Consider the following 25,878-nt stretch of genomic DNA (forward strand, 5'->3'; position numbering starts at 1 on the left):
TATAAATTAAAAAACATATTCCCTCCTAGATAAATTTATGTGTTCATGTTGGAGGCTGAACATTTGAAAATATAATTTCCTACACAAAGTAGACTAAAACGCCTATTTTGAAAGAATGAAAAGAAGAGCACTTAAGCATACTAAGTTAAGCATTATTTTAATTTCTTTATTACTTTAAAATTTGAATTTTTAAAATTAACCTGCGTTCTAAGCTTACTGCAATCGATTTTGTGATTTTTGGCGTTCAAATAGGCAATTGGCGTTGAATTGCATTCAAAAGCAATTATTGAAACCTATTAGAATTAATTATTTACCTAATATGCTTCAGAGCTCAATTAGCTGCAATTCGCCCTTTTACAGATGGCAAAGATAACATGTGTTGTGATTAGTTTTAGAGGTTACAACATCTTTTTTTCCTTTTTTTGCAAGAAATTCAATTCGAGGTTCAAATCGAGTTCAATAGAGCACAATAATTACGCTTATTCAATAATTTATTGCAATTAATTGCAATATACTGTTGAACGTAGGGTAAATAGTGTTACCTTATCAGTGCAATCTGTAGGATAAAATAAAAAATCGATCTAAATTCCTGACTGAAAGGACCAATTTTGTAAAGTGACAGAGGCTACCCTAATCTTGTTTGCCCTACGATTGCCCGCAAATTTGGCAGGGTTAACCTCATTCATGAAGAAGAAGCAATGAACTATTAGTATTTATCAGAAAATCAATATATTTTTCAGTCAGAACTTATTGGGAGTTAAAATAAAGGACATATATGCATATGAATTGGATTATGAACTATGTGATTATGTTAAAGTATCTGTGCTGAATTTTTATACTGCATTGAGTTTCAATGCGCTACCCACTGCCTAACAAACTTAGGTGAAAATTCAACGCAAGCTGTTGATCATTTATTTAAAGTTTCAATTTTCGACTTGAATATTGGTATATAACCTAAAATTATGCAATCAACAATCTAAAAATTCCTTATATACCAGCTTTGATGAAGGTGAAACGCTGTTACGCTTAATGTGTTTTAAACAACTATTAAAACCTTAAATACCAGCTTAGGTGAAAACGAAATAATAATTGTGAAATATTTATGTAGTTTAATTTCATTTTTGACTTTATATACTGTAACAATTACCCCTGGATTTATAATTAAGAACTGAAGAAATCCTTAAATACCTGCTTTAGTGAAAATTAGCCTTCATTTGGGAAATATCTACTTAACATGTTTTGACTTTGATTTTCAATACGGAAATAGTTGTCTCAGGTCTATAATGAACAAGCTCAGAAACCCTCGAATAGTGACTTCGATGGAAGTGAAAACCGTTTTGAAATTTGTAGTTCGTTGATTTAGAGCAGTCACATTGCTAGTCCGATTATACAGATCGAAGGCGGAGCGTCCGCAATGTTTACCAAAAGGGCTCTGAGACGGAGACTACTTACTGGTGACCAAAGAAAATTGGATATTGAGCGTTTGCGTGGAGGGGCCTCACTATGGACCCTTGAATCATGAACAACAAATTCAACGATACAGCTTTTAGCAAGGCGTGACATGTCCGTCCCTCAATTGGCGTATCTCTAGAAAGTTTTTTTTATGTAGACTGTTTGCCTGATTTTCCTTACACTTTGACTGTATGTTTCATGTCTTTTTACTCCTGAGACACAATTATTGGATCTTATAATCTTTCTGATTAAAATAGCTGTCTTGAAATTTTATTCAATACCATATGGGACTGGGGATGTTTGAAGGCTAATGGGAGTTCAGTTGTCCTCTGATGAGTTTTAGTTCTTCGAAGAGGCACTAGAACAATTAATTTGACAACGAATGAGCCTTTCTTAACTTTCTGTGACCATATATTTTTACAATCCTTTTAATATGTTTCAACGATCTATATGACGAGGCCAGCAAAAAGTATATATGTGATACATTTTGCTCTCTATAAAATTTAAGCTATTAAGTTGCCTGTAATATTTCTCCACATCGAAGCCCTTTTTCCTGCTTTGAGGCCCTACCATGAAAGATAAAATTGAACTAACAATAATTAACTTTCTGAATCAACTGTCTTATGATTGTCGGCGCAAGGAAACAAAAATTATGATAATTTTAAATAATATAAGCTTTAGTGGTCTTTTGTTTGGTTTTAGCAATACTTTTTTTTAATGAACCGTGCCTAATGTCTAGGTTTCATTTTCTAGTAAACTTGTTTGCCATAAAGATTACAAGTTATAACTTACTATTTGGCCTCAGTAGAGAGATCTTGAAAATTTTACTCTTTCAAACATACATTTTTATTTTAGATCGAGCACACCGAACTACTTGCTGTGCCAGACCTTGTCGAAAATTTGTGTGTCCAAAGAACGTCGACACCTATTGAAAGTCAATCTAACACAATGTTTGACCCCTCTCAATCGCCCGGAAGTCAAAGCACTACTGTGGGCCCCTTTACAAAAATCAAAGAAAAAAGAAGCTATGCCGCTGTTGCAGCTAGCACTTCACCTGAGTCAATAGTCTCTTCCTACGCGGTGCCATTGCCTGAAGAAGAACCTTCAACAAGTTTGGTCGAGACAAGACGATGTGTTGCTTCTCAATTAGTGGTATACACACAACAATTTAGACAGAAAATGGATGATCTAAACCAAGCTTTAAAGTCATTAGATTCACCGGATCAACAACATCGATTCACTGAAGTGGTAAGCTGATGTTAGGTTCAGTTACTCAGTAATGTCCAAGTTGAACAATACTATATGATTGCAGCGCTAACTGCAATTTAGTAGAGAAGAAAGCCTGGCCCATGATAAGGTTGAAAAAATATAACAAAATGAATTGTCAGGTTAGGTGGGAAATAATTTTCAATTGACGGTGAATCTGAAATAGCAATTTTTACCCAGATTCAACTGAACAGAAATTTGTAAGTATCATAACAACATTTCGGGAGTGAAGCTCCTTAACCATGATGCAAAAAAAAAATTAAATAGATAAAAATAAATCCAGTCCGGTCCCAGTTAAAAATTTGCTCAAAGTGATCAATGACTTGAAAGCCTAATTATAGTAAGGCCAAGACAAAGACAGATAGTCGATATGCTAAGCAAAGCCGGCATAGCTTTTTCAGAGCTTTATAAAAAATGGTTATTTTCACTTCTCCATGATAGGTTGTCACCCTAGGTCAGAACTAAGGGAAAAAAAAAACAAAAAACGATTGAAATAAATGTCGTCAAAGGTCGCTAACCAGGTCTTCACTGTCCTTCACCTCGAGGAAAAAAAATCTCATTTTTGCATGGGTAACTCATATATCTTCCTTCTTTTCACCTCTCCTCCCAAATCTTACATGCTCAAATAACAGCTAATACTAACTTCCGTGCATTTTTTTGCAAATCACTACTGATAACACAACGTTTAAGTGCCACATAGCACCTCATTTTTTCTTTCTCTTTCCTACTTCCTTTTTTTTCTTCCTCTGTCTCTTAATAATTATAGCAGTATTTATGCAATATCTAGCAATATAATTTTAGCAATATGATAGCAAATTCAATTTCAAGTAAATATATTTCCTGCAAACTAATAATGAACATTTTTTAAATCCCATCAACCGCTGATCTAGGGCTGAAATCTATTAACCGTTATAATCAATACTATTGATAATGAATTTGATGTACTTTGAGAAATCCAGGCGCACAGTTAACGTATTAGGCTTATACAATTTAAGACGTATATATTGGGTCAAAACACATAAATTGTTAATGTAGTTTGTAAACAGTGTATGTTTGCAAATCAGACAGTGTGCAAATCACACTGTCTGTTTTCACATTCGGTTTTGTAGAATAATAATAATGATTTATTTCAACCCTCTTTACATACGTGGAATGCACTTGGAGGAGTACAAAGATACAGAAAAACAAAATAAAAATGGAAACAATAAACAAGAAAAAACTCACACAAAAAAACAAACAAATAACATTTCAGCTACATAAGCAACACATTTGAGCTATACAGTTAAGTGGGCAGTCGGCAATATTTTCTCGACGCTTATGGTACCTGTCCACAAGCTGGTCTATTTTTGAAAAAATATCAAAAACGCCATATCTACTCGAAATGTACCGGTTGCGGTTCCAAAGCGGCAACTGCAGAAGATATTTGCAAATAATATACATATTTGTTCTACATGTTTTGATTTTAAAGAGACAACCTATACTAGAGCCTACTTTTTTGTCAATTAATAATCCATTGCCCATCTACTGCAAAAAAATTACATTGAATGTTTTTGGTTGCCTGTTTTCAACTTATTTTGGATCAAATTAATTAACACTCATACTGTCAGCATAGAATTGACACTGTAGACATGTCTCATAAGTTTTGTACGGCTCCCATTAAATTTGAAATATTTTATGTAACGCCTTTGAAATATTATCAAGGAGGCACACTTGTGCCTCTATAAAGAGGCGACCCACCACAATGTTAAGCGATTTCAGGTTCTAGAGGTCGCAGAGAGACGGCGGTAATCGCATTTTGTAGCCCAAGCTCAAACTAAGAAACTTGCTTAAATTTCATCCTCCTCCGACTTTATCTTCATGGGATGAACTGGGCCGGAAGTTTGGACCCTCCCACCACAGCCCCCCTTTTACGTTGTCCGATTGGGCTGAAATCTAGAGGTTAGGCTTTTCTAGGGTCTGAGAGCTTGTCCTCAAAACTTCAGCTCAATCTGATCACTCCTTCCCTGTTTTCAAAAAACCAAATATAGCCACTTAAAATTCATCATTTCTTTTTTTTTCTTATCCACGCCTACAGGCCACAGTTGGCAACTGATCCGGGTGAATGAGGACTCATTCGAAGCAGAATTTGACCTGTTAGGGCCTTTTGATATTTTCAGACCGAAAAAATTATCCCCCGAATTTACATTTACGAAAAACCTCGTTTTCCTATAATAACCCATGTTAATTTTTCCAACCACAACCCCCTTTAACGTTGTCTGATCGGGCGGAAATTTAGAGGATAAGCTTTCCTGGGGCCTGGGAGCTTATCCTCGAAATTTCAGCTCAATCTGATCACTCCTTCCCTGTTTTCCAAAAACCAAATATCAAGTTTTGTGGGAATTTGCTTGCGTCGAAAATAGATTCCATTTACTAAAAAACAATTACAATTGTGTATCTTTAGTCCAGCGGTTGAAACTCCAGACTGTCAGGCGGAAAACCCGGGTTCGATTCACCGTCAGAGCAAATTTTTTATATACTGAATTTAAACTTTAAAAAAGAAACTCAGTTTCTTTTTAAATTATTTGAAAAAAATTACGTTTTCTGAAGAGTTAAAGAGGCTGAGTTACAAGGTCGACCCTTAAAACGTACAGGGATTAGGAGGCACAGTTGGGGGCTGTTAAAGAGGCTGAGTCACAAGTTCGAACCTTAAAACGTACAGGGATTAGGAGGCACCCTGTACGACGTGATTTGAGTATTCAGGAATTAAAAGCCTTAACACAAGAATGTTCAAGAGCAGGGGTTTGGGGGGCGGCAGCCCCAATTTTAACTCCTGACACGATCAGCTAACAGTTAGTCAAGCAATAATAAGTAATAAACTGTACAAAAACGTGCAGAAATTATTTGAAAAAAACTGCGTTTTCTAAAGAGTTAAAGAGGCTGAGTTACAAGGTCGAACCTTAAAACGTACAGGGATTAGGAGGCACAGTTGGGGGGCTGCCGCCCCCAAACCCCCGCTTTCGCAGCCTTTAAATAAAAAAAAATTTCTTTAAACTGAAAGTAAGGAGCGACATTAAATCTTAAAACGAACAGAAATTATTCCGTATATGAAAGGGGCTGTGCCCTCCTGAACGCCTCGCTCTTTACGCTAAAGTTTTTATTGTTTAAAAAAAGAGTTGTGAGAAAGTCAAACTTTAGCGTAAAGAGCGAGGCGTTGAGGAGGGCACAGCCCCTTTCATATACGGAATAATTTCTGTTCGTTTTAAGATTTAATGTCGCTCCTTACTTTCAGTTTAAAGAATTTTTTTTTTATTTAAAGGCTGCGAAAGCGGGGTTTGGGGGCGGCAGCCCCAACTGTGCCTCCTAATCCCTGTACGTTTTAAGGTTCGACCTTGTAACTCAGCCTCTTTAACTCTTTAGAAAACGTAGTTTTTTTTCAAATAATTAATCTAAAAAAACGATTGTCGGGCTGTGCAAGATAGAGTAATTTTCTTTGCATTTGCCAATGAGAATATTCATCCTAGCGAGAACCCAATAAATTTGTTCTATTCTAAACAATTTAGAATAAATTTGTGTGGGTAGTTGAAGTAATATAAAAAGCTAATGCCTTCGAGATTCAGTTGATAATCTATAATGTATTTATCGTGTTTCAACCAAATCAATCAAGCAGAGTTATTAAGGATATCTTCGTTTAATAATAGCTTAATAAAACTGCATTTTTGAATAGCATTTTAGAGTTTTCAATAATTTCTTCCCGATTTCGTTTCCAGAGTCATTTGGTGAACAGTTGTCAGATTTCACGAGAGGAGATGAACCGGTTGTCCAAGTACTTAACTGATTACCTATTGACCCAAGAAATGAGTAGTAGAGAGTACGATGAAAATCAAAAGCTTATCACCGAAGCTTTCAAACTTGAGAAACTATTTAGTGAGCTAGAAGTCGTTGCTAAAACTGCAAACTTACCAAGAACCGAAATTAGGTAAGCGCAAACTACAAACTTTCAAAAAAGGGAATCCAGGCAAGTATTAAAACGAGTTAAATAGTTTATATGGTTTAGGTTACAAAATTGTACGTTCAAAACCGTCATTACCGTAAAAGTAAGAGTGTGAGGGGAAATAGAGTGACTTTCCGCTTTTTAGAGCCGAAATCAAAATAAAGGATTTCTTAAAATGGGATATAAGACTGCCATATTGCTGGAATGGCTCATTAATAAAAATCCTTGATGGTTTTCAAGGCCTTATCCAGGGGGATGGATTAGATGGTTTGAACCTCCCCCAATTTTTTCTTCGACTCGTAAAAACAAAAAAATTGCATGTAAACAATTTTTTTTAAGCGTTTTAGAATTATTTTTGTAGCCCCCCTCCATTTAAGAAAAAGAACTGAATGCGCCCTTGAGGGTTTTTCTCGTCTCTTGAGAAAGTATTTCGGGAATGGCCATGCCTTCAATTACAGAAAATAACAGATGGAAAGATCAGAGAAATTTGTAGCATCGATTTTTTCCTAAGTACATGCTTTATTTATGGTTAAAATAAATCATTTAAAAAAATTTTTGTAACCCAATGGGAAATCAGTCTTTAATAGGATAAAACTAAAACAGGGTGTTAAACTGTGTACTTTTGCATGTAGCAAATGTAAATGCTTTTTATGTTTGTATAATCCTTTCTTAATAAAACAGGAAGTGGAATTTTGATATAAAATTCGATATATTTGATATAAAATTCGTATTTAACTCTTTTTTGTAAATTTAACAAATTTGGCTCCCCACCCGAAATATCCCCTCCCCCCCCCCGAATGAATTCCTGCGTACTTGCATGATTGCACTGTTTTATGATTTATTTTATTTTCATATGCATGATTTTATGTAGTGTTGGCTTGACTTCTGACCATCCTTCAGACAGTGATGTCACTCGGTCCATATCACCATCTAATGGAATTCCAAGAAAAGCCAAGAAGAAGAAGAAGCTTAAGTCTAAGAAAATACAAAGTGATGCAATTGATAAGAGTTCATGCCCACAGTGCAACACGTAAGCAACCATTTTTTCTTAAAGATACACTTTTCTATTTGGAAAATTCTAAGTCGACTCTTTCCTCAATCGCACTTTCTAAGTGTTAGTAAACAATTGCCTTTTTTAAACCTTAGGTTTCAATCCCTAGTTTGAACGCAGTGATTGTAAAGTTTTGTTTGCTTTTATAATGCTACTATTAAACAGTGCTTTATTCTTTCTCCTAGCCTATTGTTTTCTTTCAAGCTGTATAAGCGATACTTAATTTATGAGAACAGAGACCGTCTGACCCTCTTTTGGGAGAGGGAGATGAAAAGGATAATTGTGATTTTGGTGAGGACAAATTTTATACATTATTTCGAATATTGAGGTTTTTTCATTGACGAATAAGTTGGTTTAACTAAGCAAGATTAAGGGCGGACTTGCAAAATCGAGTCAAGGCTGTTTCTCAAGTAACAGGATACTAGGAGTTGGAAGACAGATTCGCATAATAAGTTTATTGACTGTTTCAACTTTCTTAAAAATGGTCAGGGCTCACATACTTTTAAAATTGTAGGAATGAATAGTGTGGGCAACTTATAAGCGTGGAATCTGGTGGTAGTGTCGGCGAAATAGCCATCTAGCGTTTGGTAACACTTGACATTTTTTTCATAGTTTGTAATCGTTTTTCTGTCAGGAACTGAGATTAGACACTTATTACTAAACTAATTTTGTCGACTACACAAATTAAACTAATTGTTCTTATTAATTTACTAAAAAAATGCCCAATGTCGCTAAACGCTAGATGGAGTTGATAATTTTCTTGTTGATATTAGTGCCAGTTTACCTTCTTGTAAGTAACCCATACTCTTTGGGTAGGGAAATAAAAATGCCTTTTGAGATTTAATAACTTTCTTTTGAAACGTGAAACTTACTTTCTACCTACAGCAGCTTTTATTTTATTTTTTGCTCACTTCATTCCTAGTGATGCTCCCAACCACTAGTTAGTTTCGTTGCACGATAAATCAAGAGATTAGAAATGAATGTAACAAATGAGTTTTAAAGAGTAAAGGAAAAATTTTGCAGTAGAGTTCGAATAAACATGTGATCAGTGGTGGATCTAGGATTTTTTTAGGGGGGGGGATGCAAAATAGGCTGATCCGATAAACTTGCGTTAGGAGCAAGTTTAATTATCGCAAACTTGTGTTAATTAAGTAAACTACACTACTTTAGACTATGTTAGGGGGCCCTCGACCGCCCCCCTGGATCCACCACTGCATGTGATGGATTGAGCCAATCAACCCAATATTCTCGTAAGGTACTTTTGTATTCACAGGCTAGAGTGAAAAAATAATACCAAGGATACACACAATCACTTGTGATGTTTGTGTGGAAATACTACTCTTTAAAATAATAATAGTGGAACCACGCCAAGACAAAGACAAGAAACTGGAAAATAAACCTCAAAAATCGCGGTTATTTTCAGAGCACATTTTTTTGTTTGCCCTGCTACCAGGAAATATCGAATTTTTTGTCACACTAAAAATGAGAGTGTGGGGTTGTTTTGGCGAATTTTTAATTAGTTATTCGAGAAAAATTCTATTTCCTAACCGCCCCTTGCTTTGAATTTCATTCTTAAAATGTTTCAATTATCCGGGATACTAGGAATTTTTTTTTTTTTAGTATATTTGGAGATGAAAGTTTTTTTTATATTTGTAATTTACGTTTTTTAGTCTTTAGTAAATGTTGTAATGGAGTTTTGACCGTTCAAGCTTCATTCTAACGATTCATATTTGAACGATTCTCACTTGTAAGACCATTACTTCCTCTCTTTGAAGCAATCAATGCCCATAGAATTACCCGTCACTTTTTGGTGAAAACCAAAAGCCATAGGGCCTGTAAACGGGTACGTGATATTTGCTGAGCAATATCTTGATAGACGAAAAGGGTTCGAAGAAAGGCTTGTGTTTATCTTCGGGAATGAAATTTAATTCTAAAAGCCTATTCACGTGATACCGTAATTTAATCACGCCTAGACTCCACTTTTTAGTCTTATTAAATTTCATTGGTGTTTTTACCTATTATTACACCGCACGTTCGTCTTTTATGATATGAAGTCGGAAAATGAGACACTTTTTTTAGTTGTTATAAATAGTTATAATGGACTTTTAATTGAGAATGAAAGAGAAGTTAAAATAGAAAGGAAGCCTATATAGGCTAACAAAGGCTATTCTGTTGATAAGCTCATAAATAATCAATCAGTAGTACCGTATCAAAAACCTCGCTAGCAGAATAAATTCATCCAAGCTGCAAAAACTATCTTTGATGAAACCCTAATGTCTTGATGATGTTTTATAAACTCTCTTTTATCACTCATGTGGGTCTCTAAGTGAATCAGGCTATCTTTCTTGCATTACTTTGCAGCTAGTATCATATTTATTATTCTGCTGTTTATAATAGACATGTTTCCAAGTCGAATAATTGCTGAAATTGTCGATAAAGAAAACATACTTTTCTTTTGAAGAAAAGAACAGCAGAGCATGCATTAAGTCATCTGACTGCTATTGTCAACAGTGTGTGGAATAATAACTATAAGGCAGTGGCAATTTTTTTGATTTCATGAAGGGATTGTGGTTGACCACAGTGTTCTTCTTATTAAACCTACCGCACATGGAATCCTTGTGAAAGCTTTTCAGTTTTTTTAAGTATTTTCTATCGGTTAGGGGTAATGTATCATGGTTATTTGTCAGATACTAGGAATACATTACTTGAAGTTCCACAGGTGTAAGTTTCGCTTGAGTTTCCATAGGTTCTGCATTGAAGTCCCAAGTCGAATAATTATTTGATAGTAAAGATTCTAATGTTCATGCTTGATTTTGACATTCTGCTCCCTTGCCAAATAAATGAATGTATCGTAAGCTGTGCGAGTGTAACAATAATCCTCTTAATTAATACGTTTTGGGGGATATCAATTTGGGGATATTCGAGGAAATAAGACTCAGTATGTTTTAAAAGTTTTGCATGACCTGTTGGTATGTAGTGACGATGAACTGACAAAAATAAGATTTTTGTCATTCTAGGTTTTCCATTTTTTGAATGGTAGTCAAAGCGTAACAGCCAGTTATAATATCGATATTTTGTATAATAATGATGGAAAATATTGGGTTTGATCAACGGTTTGTAAAGTAGTACGAAAATCTATAGAAGAACTCGGTGATGATAGTGACCATAAATGGCAACAAATTGAACCTTTGAAGGGCTGTGTAATTAGGTGATCCCGGTGACCCTAATCTGTTTGAGCTTTGCGTGGAACCTCTTTTCAAGCATATCCAACAGTAAATTCAGAGGATTCCCACAACACCAAATATTTTGTTAAAATCATTAGCATTTAAAAAAATGATTGGTCCTTTCTCACTGGAAGTCAAGGCCGTATCCAGGGGAAGGGGTTAGGGGGTTTGAAACCCCCCTGAAATGTTTGTCTGACTCGTAAAAATTAACAAAAATGGATATAAACAAATTTTGTATGCATTTTTTTTAGTTTTTTTTGTGTACCCCCCCCCCCCCAAGCAAAAAAAAAATCAGAGTAAAACCCCCTCCGAAAAAATCCTGGGTACGGCCTTGCTGGAAGTGTGGCCGATCTGCTAGAAGGTTTGAGAGGGTTCAGTTGGTATGAGGTGCACTTCCATGTAAAAACACATAGAAAAGAGAGCCAGTTGTTTAATATACGTAAGGCCATATGGTTGGACGATAGTATTTGGGCTGAGGAAGCTTAGTCAATAAGTGTTCTGGATATACCTTTTAAAGAATGGTTTATGTGAAAAATTTGTCGGAAGAGCATACACAGTTGAGAGTTTCTTGATAACTCGGCCAAAGAATACATTTTGTGTGAGTGTCTCAACGAATAGCGTATATAAGAAGCACCTACGCCCTCCTAATGGTGTTTTATCTGTCATCGGCTTGGAGTCTTTAAGAGAATTATGCAAAACAGGTGAAAGGAGCATTTGGGGGTTCGTTTGAGGGAAAAGTTAGGGAAGTTGAGTTTGGATATGTAATAAACTGGTAATACGAGATGCGTACACAATAGTTGGAATAGGATTGCGGTGCTCAAATTACCACATCACAAACAAGAAACCCTGGGCTGATTGTGAAGAATTGAGCTCAACAACTCTGCCTTGAAATGGATTTGGACAGCTTTTTGTTAGTCTATTTTGAGGCATCTGCTAAGATCAATTGTACAGCCATCGTTGCTTTGATTTCTACCAGACATTTTTTCCCCATACGTGCAAAAGATGACTTTGTCACTTTTGCGACACAGGTTCAGTTCAACATGGTTTGTTATGGTTGCGCAGACTATTTCTGACCAATTTTGACACAGTTAAAAGATCATTTCGATCGCAGAAATACTGTTTCACAAATTTGGAACTCTTAAGGGATACTCTTATACATAACACAAAATAATGGTAGCATCAACTTCCCATTTATGCTGTTGAGAAAAAATGTTCTGCTATTTTTGCTGTAAAATTTTTTGTTTTTCCTGTAAAATCTCTGAGTAATGTTTATGAATTTTAAAAGACATTGGATAGACACTGAATGTTTGCCACTGTCTTGCCTAACACGGCTAAAGACTGCGAGGATTTTAAAGTAATAGTAGTAGTCATTGACGCTTGTTTTAATATAGCACTGAAGTACATGAACGCATGGTAGAAGGTGCCTTTCTCGAAGTTTCGTAATGTGATTGTATTTTTTTGGGAACCTTGGTCTTATGGATGGACTTGAAACATTTGGTCAGAGATTTTAATCCCGGGATGTTTTGCCGAGGAAACTTTGAGATCCTGTTCTGATCATATTCAGGATGATCACTGTTGAGTTTCACTTTGAAAAGGTGGAGATGTGTTTTCACATGCTATCCTGGACAAACTTTAAACTAATTCGGGCCAAGGTTAAACGTTAATTTAGTTGAAAAAAAAAACAAAAAAAAACAGCGTTGTACATTCAAGCAAGAAAATTTCGATGGTGTAGCATTTGTTCATCTAATTTTTCTTAAGTTTTCCCTTATTTAAAGGTGCAATTGCAGCATAATGGAAAATGAAATAATTATGTAATAGAAGATTTATTATCCAAAATAGGGCTTTATATGGCACGCAAAAGATAAATAGAAAAAATAAACCACAGACGAGAAACAAACGTATAGTAAACCTTACCAAGTAGAGCAAAGCAAAAGAATCAAGCGCAAAATGAAAAAAAAAACTGGCTTGAGAAAAATCTTGGAATAAGTATTGACATAAATAATTCAAAAAGCACATGCTACGCTTAAAACAAACACTTGGAAAATTAAGGGCATTCATAGCTATAAGGGGGCCTGGGTCTTATATTTCGGAAAGGTGTCTATATCTTTGAGAATAAGAAATGTTTGTGAAATGATCTGCTCTAAGGGGAAATTCTGAAGGATGGGCTCTAACGCTTATAAATAACGAGGAATAGGAACTTGCAAAACAAAAAATGATAAGTGATATGCCTTAGAAAATTCATGAGGTGATGTGGTGCATCCGGAAGATGGAAAATCCAGGGGTATTGAGTGACGATTTAAAAAGCAGTCGAGAGAAAAGTAGTGGATGGAATATTTAGAGAAAAAAAAGAAGAAATAGAATCTTGTGAAAATAAAGGAGCCCTTTAGTGTGTCATCTAGTCAAGCTATGAAGAATGTATTCATAACCGTATATCCAATCCAAGACCATGTGCTTAGTTTTGCTCCAGATGAAGGCCCAAAATGTAAGTTGTATGGTGAAGAAGGAACAAATTGTCTGAAATGCCAATTCTTTGATCGTAAATATAATAATGAAATTGTGAGCAAATGTTTCAGTACGTTATCTGACTATGGAGTGGTTTTTAATTTTGGGGAACGTAAGATTAGGTTGATTAAATTGAATGTGGTTGTTAGATGAGGTGAAGTGAGGGAGCGAGCTGTTGCGTCGATGGTTATGATATTGTGTGTGTGTGTTTAGGAAAGAAAAAAAAGGAGAGAAAGGATGGAATTGAGTATGTTTGGTTTTTAATGTAGGAGAATGATAGTGCGTGTAAGTGAGAGTGACAGCTGGAAAGAGCGAACTGAGCAGATGAAGTCTGTTGTTGAAGATTTTATTGGAATACATATTTAGAAAAGAAAACGGGTTTTGTGTGGGAGAGCACAATTGAGTGAAACAACATTGCCTGTTTCTGCAAGTAGTATTTTTTTTTTTTTGGGGGGGGGGTAGTTTAAATAGCAGTCGACTCGTACCGATAGTGTAAAAGAAAAGGAAGAAAGTAAATCTAAAATTGAGAGATGGTAAGGAATAGCCGCTGCAAAAGGGCTTCCTGTGGGAAGTGGACGCCCTTTATTACGGAAAGGTGAATTTCGTTGGTTTGATAGACTTAGGGTTTTTATTAGGATTTTCAAAGATGAGGCAGCCGTCCACTCTTGATAAAATTAAAATAAAGTCTGTGATAATATTTGATTTTGGTTATTGAGGCTTTTGAAGAGATTCTACGGGCATATTAAGGGGACTTTTTTTTTTTTTTTTTTTTTTTTAAGTATTTTTTTTCTCTTCAAGGCGAACATGGAAACAACATGAGCATGACATGTGGAGACTAGAAAGGTGGATTGAAGTAGCTGAGAGTCGATTAGAACAGAGCTCCAAAAATAGTTTTAGCACAATGGAACAACTCGAAGATGCCATACAAGACCAAAGAGTAAGTAACCAAGAATATTTATAACCGCTTGTTAGTTTAACATATCTGTATTTTGACACAAAGTTGCCCTTATTCACTCGCGCGATTGTATTTGCAAAGGGAGTTGTAGGTGCTTCTCCAAAAGAAAATTTATTCTTCTTATATAGTGCTTCGCCTATCCGCGATTTTTTCGAGGTTTTTACGTATTTCACTGAGAGAAAATTGCGTGCTCAAAAATCTCCTAGAATTAACGATCGTTATTACATACGGTTACGCAAAATGCAGGTCCTAAATTAATTGACCTTAATTTTCAGGGCGATTTTGAAGAACCTAATTTTTGTCTGGAGAAATTCTGAGAAATATTAGAAATTTGGGGATAGGGGAAGCAGATTAGTCCTCATCCCTGACTTTGCGACCCACCAATCTGAGTCTGCCTGGAGTGATGTAAAAAAATCGTGTTATTTTTTTCAACCAGGTTAATACTCCTCTGCGAGCAGAGACATACATCTTTTTCTTTCATTTTTCACGTTTCGCTTCTTAGTATATTCAAAAAAAATTTGTTTTATATTCTTCTATTAGAAGGATCACATATTACTTAGAAATGACCTAGTAGTGTTAATATAAAAATTGGCGCGTTTGGTCCCCAAAAGTGTAATGAAATAAGAATACAAAAAAAAGGGTAAAACGTTTTGTTAAAAAAGCGTACTTCGAAAACAACAAAATATTTTTGTGTAAATGCTAATAAATGTCAGTGTATTCCGGCTTTATATCCAGAAGCCTTTAACAACAGGAGAAAAAGAGAGAAAAAACCCGCATTCTGTTAAATAAGATATAAAGCTGAGAAAAACAGGCAAGCACGATACAAAGGAAAATCAAAAAAGGTCACCTGATAAACTAGGATTATTCTTATTTAAAGGCAATCTGATAGTGAAATAATAAACAGGCATGAAGCAGGGAAAGGGCTATATTCTTTTGTGTATGTCCCTGGTTTTCTCCTAACATTTATATAATGTCACAGTTTCCGTGCCTTGTTCCCATGTTTTATCGCCATTTCGGTCTTGTTTTATAAACAACAGCCATAGTTTAGCAGATGAGAGCTCCTCTCGTTTTTCTTTTTCTTTTTGTAGTGTTTGTGTCTCTTTCTCCCCTTTTTATGTTACTTATTAGTATTTGTTAATTTTTAATCTAGCCTTTTTTGGTCCCCCTTTATTTCCCTTAATAATGGCTTGCCGATATGAAAGTGGAATGTTTAGACATTGATTAATATTTGTATAAAAAAGTTTCTTGTTGTTCTTTCAAAGTTCACTATGCTACTCATCAGTTTTACCTCTTTTTATATTTAAATTTCATTTTAAATATTAACAACAAAGACGATTATACAAGTTTTAGTTATGCTTAGCAACCAGCAGCGGAAAGATGGAGCCCTCACACACGTCTATAGTAATATCCTATGGCACGCTTTTTACTAAAGAATAATGACGCGTGTCAACGGGTCTGTATCCAGTATTTTTTTTTTTTGGGGGGGGGGGGTACAAGAAAAAGCTTTAAAAGTGCATCAACAATTTGTTTATATTCATTTTGTTACGTTTTTTACGAGTCGGACAAATATTTCAGGGGGGGGCTTCCAATCAAACCCCCTATTCCTCCCCCTGGATACGGTTTTGCGTTTCATGTACCGCCAGTGCTATGATGTTAAACCCAAGTGAATAAGATGAGTTTACAAAGGCAATTTTGCGTAATTAAATTTCCGTATCATATATAAATTACGCTACAATCATGATCTTGGCTACTGAAATATATGTCCCAAATAAACTTGCTGATTCTTTTCTTATTAATTTAACCTATAGGATTAGTAAGGATAGCCTCAAATTACCATGTAAGAAAAATGTTGGCATGCATAGATAAGCGAAAGTGTGAAAATAATTAATAAAACACTCACTTATTATTAAGATACGTCTTTTACATTGATTAAGGTGACACATCGTAGCAGCTAATTCAAGATGTCTGAATAACACTTTTTTAATTGCTGTATTTTCTTTTTTCTTGGCAATTGGTTCCCTGAGAAATTGAATTAGAAACCAATGTGATGTTTGATCTCCCAAGTCACCAGTGTAAACATGTTTTGAAACTAGTAATGAGAAACTTTGCCCCAGTAGCAACATTCTTTCTAACCTGTTGTTGAATCCCTTTTAGGTCTTCTTATAAACCCAGTTTGAAAACGAATAAAGATTCTTCAGTAGTTCTTTTTGGAAAAAATGCTATTAAAATTAATGAAAATCAAACGACAAAAAAAATCATCATCTTTGAGATAAAAAATAGCAAAAGATAAATAAATACCCTGACCAATATATTTCAGCAGTTATTGGAAGTCCCTAAAATAAATGATCTTAAATATATGACAGTCGAAGCATTGCTCATTGTGATAGTGAACAAAATCCCCTTGTTTTTTTTTGTTCTCTGTCTCAGCCTAACCTAAAAATGATAGATATTGTCAAATATCAACCAAACCGGGAGGTAAGGAGTCTAGTGCCTTAGCGATGCCTTTTGTTAGCCCACACGAAATCCCGACTAGGGTGGGGTTAAATTGTTTTCTCAAATATCTAACAGAAGAAATTGTTATATCAGCCAAGTTTGGTGAGAATTAAGTATATACTTTCCCTTTTGGGAAGATCTAGCTGTGCCTTTTGGGGGATCATACCTGTCCGGGAATGAGAGGTGTTGAGAGAGTGTGTAAAACTTGTTGCGAATATAAATGAAACTAGTAGTTAGGCTTTAATTCAGCATTTAGGGGTATGTTGGGGGTAAGTCCGATAAAACTAACTCTTCCTCCCTTTATAGTTTGTCCCTCCCACGGGTCATAGCTGCTGCAACCCTTGACGAAATATTGTCACCAGAGGTCTACTTCTTAATCCATTTTAAAGGTTAATAACTTATGAATAGTCATTACAAAAAGAATGTCAAAAAAATGTTCTGGCCCTATTAACAAAATACGTGTTTTTTTATTTAAGTTTTAATAAATACCCTTTTCTTTATTAAACAAGATCAATAAAGACAGATGATTTTAGACGGTGTAATTTCAAATCATTTACACTATGTGTGTGTCGTTACTACTACTACTACTAACTACTCACCGCAGCACCTAGCCGCCTGAGGCCAACACAGCTTCGCACGCTCCTCCTCCATCCCAATCTATTCAAAGCCTCCCTTTTTACGCCCGCCCATGAAGTTCCCATTCCCTTTAAATCTTTCTTTATGAAGTCCTCCCACCCCAGACGAGGACGGCCTGCTTTCCGTTTAGCCCTAAACGGTTGGCCGAAATGAACAATCTTCGGCAATCTGTCATCCTTCGTCCGCACAACGTGCCATAGCCACCTCAACCTTTCTTTCATTATAGCCCTAGAGAGCGGTAGTGAACCACATTTTTCGTATAGCCTATTGTTTGAAATACGGTCAGTCAGCCGGGTACCCAGAACAATCCTTAAGCAATTTCTCTGGAAAACATCTGGCAAATCTTCATCCGCTTTTCGGAGCGCCCATGTTTCAGAGCCATGTTTGACCACTGTCATCACTGGAGCTTCTAATATTCTAATCTTGGTTTGCAGACTTATCTTCCTATTCTTTCAAACTTTTTTTAACTGTGAAAAAACACCCTGAGCCTTGGCTATTCTACTTTTGACATCTTCACTGCTCCAACCATCTTTACTAATAATACTACCAAGATAAGTGAAACTGTCCACCTAATCAATCTTTTCATTAGTCAACTTCATCTTTTCATCTTCACTTATTCCTAGCCTTAGTTACTTAGTCTTTTTAGCAATAATTTTCAAACCTATTCTAGCACCCTGAACTCGCAAAACCTCTAAAACTTCATTCATTTTGCTCGCACTTTCATCAAGGATGCTTAAATCATCAGTATAATCTAAGCTCAGGAGACTTTTTCCTACCCATTCGATTCCTTGGTCTCCCAATGCCCTTCCTGTACTTCTTAAGACAAAGTCCATCAAAATAATCCATTTAAAGGGGGATAGACCACAAACTTGCTTAACTCCTGATTTAATACAAAATCAGCTGCTAACCTCATTTCCTACCTTAACTGCAGCAGTGTTATTCTCGAACATAGCACTAATCACTTTAATGTATTTATCTGGTATACCATAAAGGATAAAAACCTTTACTAAAGCCCTTCTATCAACAGAATCGAACGCTTGCTCATAATCTATAAAACTGAGGATCAAAGGTGTTTGACAACTCAGGCACTTTTCAATTATTAACATAAGAGTGAAAATTTGGTCGACACATCCTCTACCTTTTCTAAAACCGCACTGTTCTTCTCTTAAAACTTTGTCTACGGCATCTCTCAGTCTAAAAAGTATCATTTTACTAAGTAATTTACTACCTACAGAGACGAGACTAATCCCTCGATAATTATCACATTCACTTTTATCACCTTTCTTATAAAGTGACTTAATTAAGGTTTTCCTAAAATCTTTAGGTACTTCCCCTTTTTCAAAAATCCTAATCATAATCTTCAGTACCTTATTTCTTTCCTCGGAGCCACCATATTTAAAAGGCTTATCTACCACCCTATTAGCATCTGGAACCTTATTATTTCTTAATCCTTTCAATACTGCCGCGAATCCTTTCTGACAAAACAAATCGTACTTCATATCCAATGTGTCCCAAACTTTTTCGCTTGCCTTTACATATTTTCTTTCAATTCTATATCAGTTAAGCCACCTGTCCAAATGTTCGGCCCATCTCTCTTTAGTTTTTTCCTTATCGCTAATTGTGGCCCCATTCCTATCTTTAACTGGGCCAAGTCCGCATTGACTACTCCCTCTCAATTTGTTACAATATTTTACTATTATGCCGTCTAGCTGCATCTTCCAGATCCTCGTGTGTCATTACACTAATCATTTACATTAACTATGAAACATAAATTTTTACCAAAACCTTAGGATTTTAAAGAATAGCGTAGCTATTATGCTTTCCATTGCAAAAAAAAAGAAAAGAAAAAAAACTTCTGCCAAATGATAACCGAAAATGAACGATTCAGTTTCATTCCCTTAATTTTAAGAGCAATCACTATTATAAATGCCAACTTCTTTCATTATAGGAATTACTACTTGACTTGGATAGCCATAAAAGCTTAATTGTCAGTTTGAATATTGTTGGTACTCATCTAAAAGAGCATGCCCCATTTTCCATGAAAGCCAATGTTAACCAACTGAACGAAGGACTTGGAAAACTAAACGCCAGATGGGATGTCGTCTGTGCTGATGCTCGACTTCTGCAGGAACGGCTCCAGAAAACTTTATTACAGGTAGCTTTAAACTCCAGAAATGTGTTTTGTTCCAACTTACGTTACCCCCTTCCCTTTTGTACGCTTGAGTATGGTTTTATTAATAGTAGTTCATATTGATATGCCAGCACACAATTTGTTTCAGGACAAACAAAAATATATATTTTCTTAATAATTGAATTGAATTGAATTTATTAAAAAAGTCAAACAAGAAATATATAAATATTTAGCAAAATTCACAGTATTTAACATACAAACGCAACAAAATACTTCAACTTAGTCTCCCCCGTAAATTTTTTCCTGGCGGTAAGGCCAGGAAAAAAACGGAAGAAACAAAACGAAAAATTAAACAAATACAAACATCAAACGTTTTTTAAATAATGCACTCACTGAAAGTTTCTATATTTATTAAAATGCACAAATGAATCTGTTTCTTCTAGACTCAACATCATAGTGGTTAATAATCCTCAAGGGCTACGTTAGACAACTGTTATTTGACCCAAGATCAAGACTTATAATTGTAAAGTTGCAACTACCACAACCAATTGTTAGGTTCGACTCGATCATAAAAGATGGCACAAGGGTCGTGGTGCGGAAAGATCGTGTGCCTGAGAAGCTTATACGCCTTACCCAGGGATCGAATACTATCGCTTTTCCCGCCTGTGTACCTTAGCGAAGGGCTATTTGCCCTCTTCGATATTGATTTTACGACGATACAGGGATGTGCAAAGGCTAAAAGAATTGTCGGTAGGTTTTGGGAATTGCTGTTGAGATTGCAAATACGCTCCTAAGTCTCTTCCCGTTGCTCACTATGGTTGGCAAGTCAGGGCCTTAGCCCTTCACACGCTCATTCATAAAGTCACATTCTTTTGTTAACTTTGTCCATCCGCATGGTTTGTCAATAATTCTTCGTTAATTTTACTAGCTTCTAGCTTGATTAGTTTAGTTTTAGCTTATTTTTTGTTGGCTGGCCCCCAGCCCCCCATTGCACTTCCTGGCTGAAGGGCCACGAAACGGAGATCAGCACCGCCGGTTTGGACCTTAAGGGTCTAGTGCCGCATCCTATTTCTTTTTCTTATCAAGAAGATGATTTTTTTTACTCCATAATAATTACAAAAATAGAAAGAGAGGAAAGATTGTTAGACTGATATAAAATTTAGATAAGCTTTAATATACTAAGATGGATTAAGTAAAGAGAAAAATATTAATCTTTATTCATCTTTTCTACTGTTGCTAACTGTTATTTTCTAACGAGGGAAAATTTCCTAAGGAGGGTTAATTAAGGAGGGAATGTTTTGATCACTTTCTAGCCAGCTTCTTATGTAATGTGAAACATCACTTACATTATAAGCAAAAGGAGACAAGATGGAAGGATAATAAGATAATCTCAAAAGAGGGATTACACTTTTAATTGGCGCATTTTCCTGCTTTCCAGTCCAGTTGAGAATGCATCTCATGATTGCTAGTATTCTAGGAGGCAAAATTTATATGTATAAAAATGTGCATTCCGTTCATTAACGAATCCTTAATTTATGCTTTGGAGTCTCAATTGGAAGGCCAAAAATTTGTCTATTAAGAGTATGCTGAAACTGATTGAGTCTGGAAAAAATCTGGAAAATCTGGATCTAGAATTTGCGCCTTCCTCCTTTTTTGAACTATTTTTCTATACCTTTTGTCGAAAAAATATTGGATCTTTGAAACCATACAGCTTTTGTGTCCTTACTATTAGATAAATTACTATTGAAATTAATCTTTTGCCCCTCAATTAGGTCTCCTCCCGCCCATCCTCTGGAGAATCAAATTAGGCTTCGAGACACATTATAGATGACATCCGGTCCCTCTGGTAAAATATGTCTGATACGTCATTTGAATCTATTTTGATTCATCCTAGACAAAGAATTACTTTGTCCACAACCTTCCTACAATAATTTGACCTATGTCTAACCATGGTAATGTCAACATTCTTTTGAAAGCTAAATTTGATTTCCTTAGCCAACCACTCATTTCTGTTTAGATGAATAGAATTTTATGGTGAATATTGGACCTTTAAAGAGAGAGTTCACCTACTGAACATACTATGTATGCACATAGGAGAGACGGCCTTAGAATCGGGCTATCCACTTACTTTTTTATCTTCGAATTGTCTCTCCGCCGCTCGCCCGTAATAAATCCCTGTACACGTGTCGGGAGCAAACTGTCAAAATAGAAACCTCTTTTTTGCCGAAAATTCAGTTCCAAGAATTGTCTTTTTAATTAGGAGCTATTCTCTGTAAAGGAAAAGAGATGGCCTATCATTTGCTCATATATTTCTTAAGCTATTAAATCCAATGTTTAGTTCTGTAAAATATCCTAAGACAGTTTTGTAAAGATTATAGCTCCCAAAGGAACTCGTTGTCCCTAATGATGTTTTCTTTTTTGGTTTTTCTTGAATAAGGAAAGTATCCTCTATGCTCGTGCTTAATTGTTTCGTGCGTAATCCTTACCTTCAGTCAGCAGATACGATGGATGATTATAACTAAATGTAACAATGGATGATTGGAAAACTGCATCAAATTAATAATAAAGCTATGGTTTGTTTTCTTGCCATTTCCGTGTCTTCCAGCTCTGTCTACCACCCTGCTGAAAAAAGTTTATATTTGCATAGATTGAAGCTCAAATGAAGTCGGATTAAAAAAAGAAAAAGTTGTCTCAAAATATGGTTACTTTTTGTTCATATATTTATAGAAAAATCGGATATTTTTTTTATCAATCATGCTTGTCCAGCAATTGAGAGTTGTTTGCCTGGTAATGTTTGGAGACCTTCCATGCAATAAAATATTATCTTATTCCTTTTGTGTTAAAGTAATATTTTCGACAAGTGAATTGGTTCCATTTGCCGGTGAAACTCTGATATTAAATGTGTTACCGGTGTGAGTAAACAAGATGTAAGTGCCAAATTTTGCAGTTATAAATATGTATCGATTAAAATTCTCGGAGAACAAGACATACAACGTATGTATGTAGTAAAAATATGGGATAAAAACGCCATATCTGTAGTCAATATTGAAGTAATATAAAAAAATTATTGCTGCGATGTACCCTCAATGTTCCTTTAATGAGCTTGGTCGATTTCTTAGTTTTAAATGTACCAATAAGCAGTTCGTTACGACAATAGATTTGTTTTAGCGAATTTAGCAAAGTGAATCTTGCCATATAAAAGGCTAGATATAGAAAAATAAGCAGTCATAGATCTTGGATGCTTGTCTTCTTGCTGTCTTTCTCTAATTCGTAGTATCTTTTTTTTAGAACAAAGAATTTAGAGACATTATCAAAGCTCTTTTGATTTGGCTTGACAAAACTGAAATGGACATCAAATCCATAGAGCCGCTGGACTTAACTGCCAAGCCGTCTGTACTGAAGAAGCAGTTGTCAAAGTTTCAGGTAATTTCTTTCTTTGCCTTTTGTGGAAATAATTTGTGTATCTCTCGAAAGACAGCCTCTAATCTCTTACTAACTATGTTATTTGTACTTTTTCTTAGTAGGATTACAGAAATATGTCATTGACAGATAATTCAGTTTAGGCCTATACATAACTGTTATGATTTACATTGTCTTTATTCGAAAAATAGAGCACAGACTAAACGATCAACCACCCATCCTCTCTTTCTTCCCTAAAAAAGGGAAGTATTGAATATTGACCATTTAGTATACCCATGGAGTAGTTAACACTTAGGAATATGGCTGTTTTGTCCCTAAAGTGTCATATCGTACTAGGATATTGAAATATTTTTGGCCATTCTCCGTTAAATAAAAGAAACCAAATAAAGATTTGGTCTTTAATTGGTAAATATTCTATCTATTTTTGGTAATTTAAGAAGAGAGGCTACTGCCCTATTGCCTTGCCCTACTCATAAAAAGCTACTTCTTCATAAATCTTGTTTACAGGAGGTGAGGAATGAAGTGGAACGGTGCGAGCCGAGAGTTGCTTCTCTTCGTGAAGCTACAGAGCAATTGTTCGCTGAGTCAGATGATCCTGAAAGTGGATCTCTTAAAATGCAGCTACAACTTCTTTCGGAACGTCTTTCTGCAGTACTTGCATTAGCAGCTACTTATTGCAGAACACTGGAAAGTGCATTAAAGGAAAGACCAGCAAAACCTACAGTTGTGTCTCTCTCAGAGCAGGTAATTTTTTAGCTTTTCTTTTTTGCAAACAAGTCTTTTCTGTGCGTGGAAGTGGATAGTGTACGACGCAGTGAATGAAACATGCCTGAAAACTCCGGAACTGTGATTTATCTTCCCTGCAAAAACGTCTTCTTCCTTGAGGGGTGGCGACTCTTGCGGAAACTGTAGCCAAGAAACTGACATGGCTCTTATGTGTTGACCTCCAGCCGCTTTCAACTGTAATGATTTGTTCGCAGTCGGCAGTAGCGTATTTTTACGTTCTAGGAAAAGTAACATGTCGCTAGCTTATTGTTGCCAGGAATGTGGCTATAATTCTTTTATTATTTTTGTCCAGTGAGGTTCCCACTATTGCTGGGGAAATAGTTGTTTCTTAATTCACTGGTTATTGATATCAAATAGTCTTTTACCTCAAAATACGTCTATGGTCAGAATAAGACCAATAAGTACCAGAAAATTAATTAAAAGATAGGGGGTTGGTTTTTCTAAAGTATGCGAAAATTTTCTGTTGGTGAAATTTGCATATTTTTTTGCTTAAGCCATTTGTAGAAAGAACCAAGAAAGGGCATTGATAAAAGGGAATCAATCTACTGCTACGAAGGTGTTGTAGTACTAGGCCTCCTATTGCAGACACACGAAAAACACTCCTCCATCCCACCTTGTTTATAGGATATGGTAGAACCAAGTATCTCTATAAAATGGTAAACTTTTCCTTTTTCCTTTTCCTTTTCATTTCTTTTTTCCAAATAATATTTATAGCTCATCCTAGTGACAAAGACAACAGAGCTACGCATAATTTTTCAGCTACGCAACGAAACTATAAACTATGGGAAAAGGAATCTGCTGTCTAGTACTTTGTATCAAACAGTCTTAGGAAAAATAACTGTAGAATTCAACAATATAGCATCAGCTAGTTTTTTTTCCTAATAGTTTAAAACAAGAACATTGAATTATGTTATTCTATGCTTTCTGATCAGTGATAAATTTTTGTGAATTACAAGTTTTTTGATATTTTACTCTGTTCACCACGTTTACTCTCAGCGTTGCTATACAACAGCTTGGAAAATAAATTATATCAACCGCAAACTAGAAAAGCCTTGCATAGAAATGGATGCAGATTTCAATTACCTCTTTTCACCCAGAAAAACAACAGTGGTGATAATTCCGTGATAACATTGAGAGCAAGTGACAGCATTGAGAATATAGTTATGAAGCGATTGAACTTTTTTTTTTAGGTTGATGAAAAGGTGTTAACGTCTATTTACCTTATGCTATATAGGATTACTGTATTACTTTATACTTATAGTCTTTGGCTACGTTGTTTTTAATATTCATCACTTTACTCGCTAACTGAATTATGCTCGCTGAATTTTAAATGAATTATGTCATTGAAATGAGTACCATTCAATCAGAGAGGTTTGATCTTGGTTTAAAAAACGGTCCATCTCCATTAAGAGTTCACAAAAATTGCTCGTAACATTACTTTTCACTGTGTTTTGCAAAAGAAAAGATATAGAAAATGGATACCGCCAAGCGATGGTGTAACTAATAAAGAATAATGTAAATAGACTTAACCTTAAAGAACGTTCTGTTGAATGTTGACAAGGTAAAGCATGTACTTAGGACAATAAAAATGAAATGTGATTTTTTTTAATTGGTTAAGTGGATAGTATTTACGCAACCATATATGTTTTGAAATAATAGAAAAAATTAGTAATTCGATTATAATGAAAAAACCCTATATGCAGAAACGCCACTATCTACTTTTGCTAGTGGTGGGCGCGAAATAAAAAGGACAAAAACAAATAGCATCGGTGTAGCATGAAAAGTGTTATCATTTTTAACTCACTTGTTTCGATTGCTTATTTTCTCAGTTTAATGTTGCAACGCTGAAGAAAATTCGATACAGATCAAAAACTTCATAATTTCGAAACAACTGAAAGAAAAGTCTTAGAAAATCGCGGTTTTTAGGTATGAATAAACCAAAGATGATTCCAGGGGGTGGAAAATGTTTCAATTTAATGTCCTTGGTACTAA

The 25,878-nt window shown here is 35.4% G+C and overlaps 1 protein-coding gene across 1 annotated transcript in view; it reads left to right on the top strand.

Annotated features, from left to right (window-relative positions):
* The window catches only part of LOC148956437 (uncharacterized), a 570,204-nt gene that overhangs the window by 522,613 nt on the left and 21,713 nt on the right, over positions 1-25,878 (top strand). Inside the window, 7 exon segments of the mRNA XM_089090886.1 lie at positions 2,308-2,700; positions 6,465-6,673; positions 7,560-7,718; positions 14,264-14,402; positions 19,498-19,704; positions 22,969-23,103; positions 23,608-23,844. Of these exon segments, the coding sequence (XP_088947012.1) occupies positions 2,308-2,700; positions 6,465-6,673; positions 7,560-7,718; positions 14,264-14,402; positions 19,498-19,704; positions 22,969-23,103; positions 23,608-23,844 (1,479 nt within the window).

The sequence above is a fragment of the Artemia sp. Qi Xiang Cuo genome, chromosome 1, assembly GCF_049724085.1.
Source record: "Artemia sp. Qi Xiang Cuo chromosome 1, ASM4972408v1, whole genome shotgun sequence".
In the NCBI taxonomy this organism is placed as follows: Eukaryota; Metazoa; Arthropoda; class Branchiopoda; order Anostraca; family Artemiidae; genus Artemia; species Artemia sp. Qi Xiang Cuo.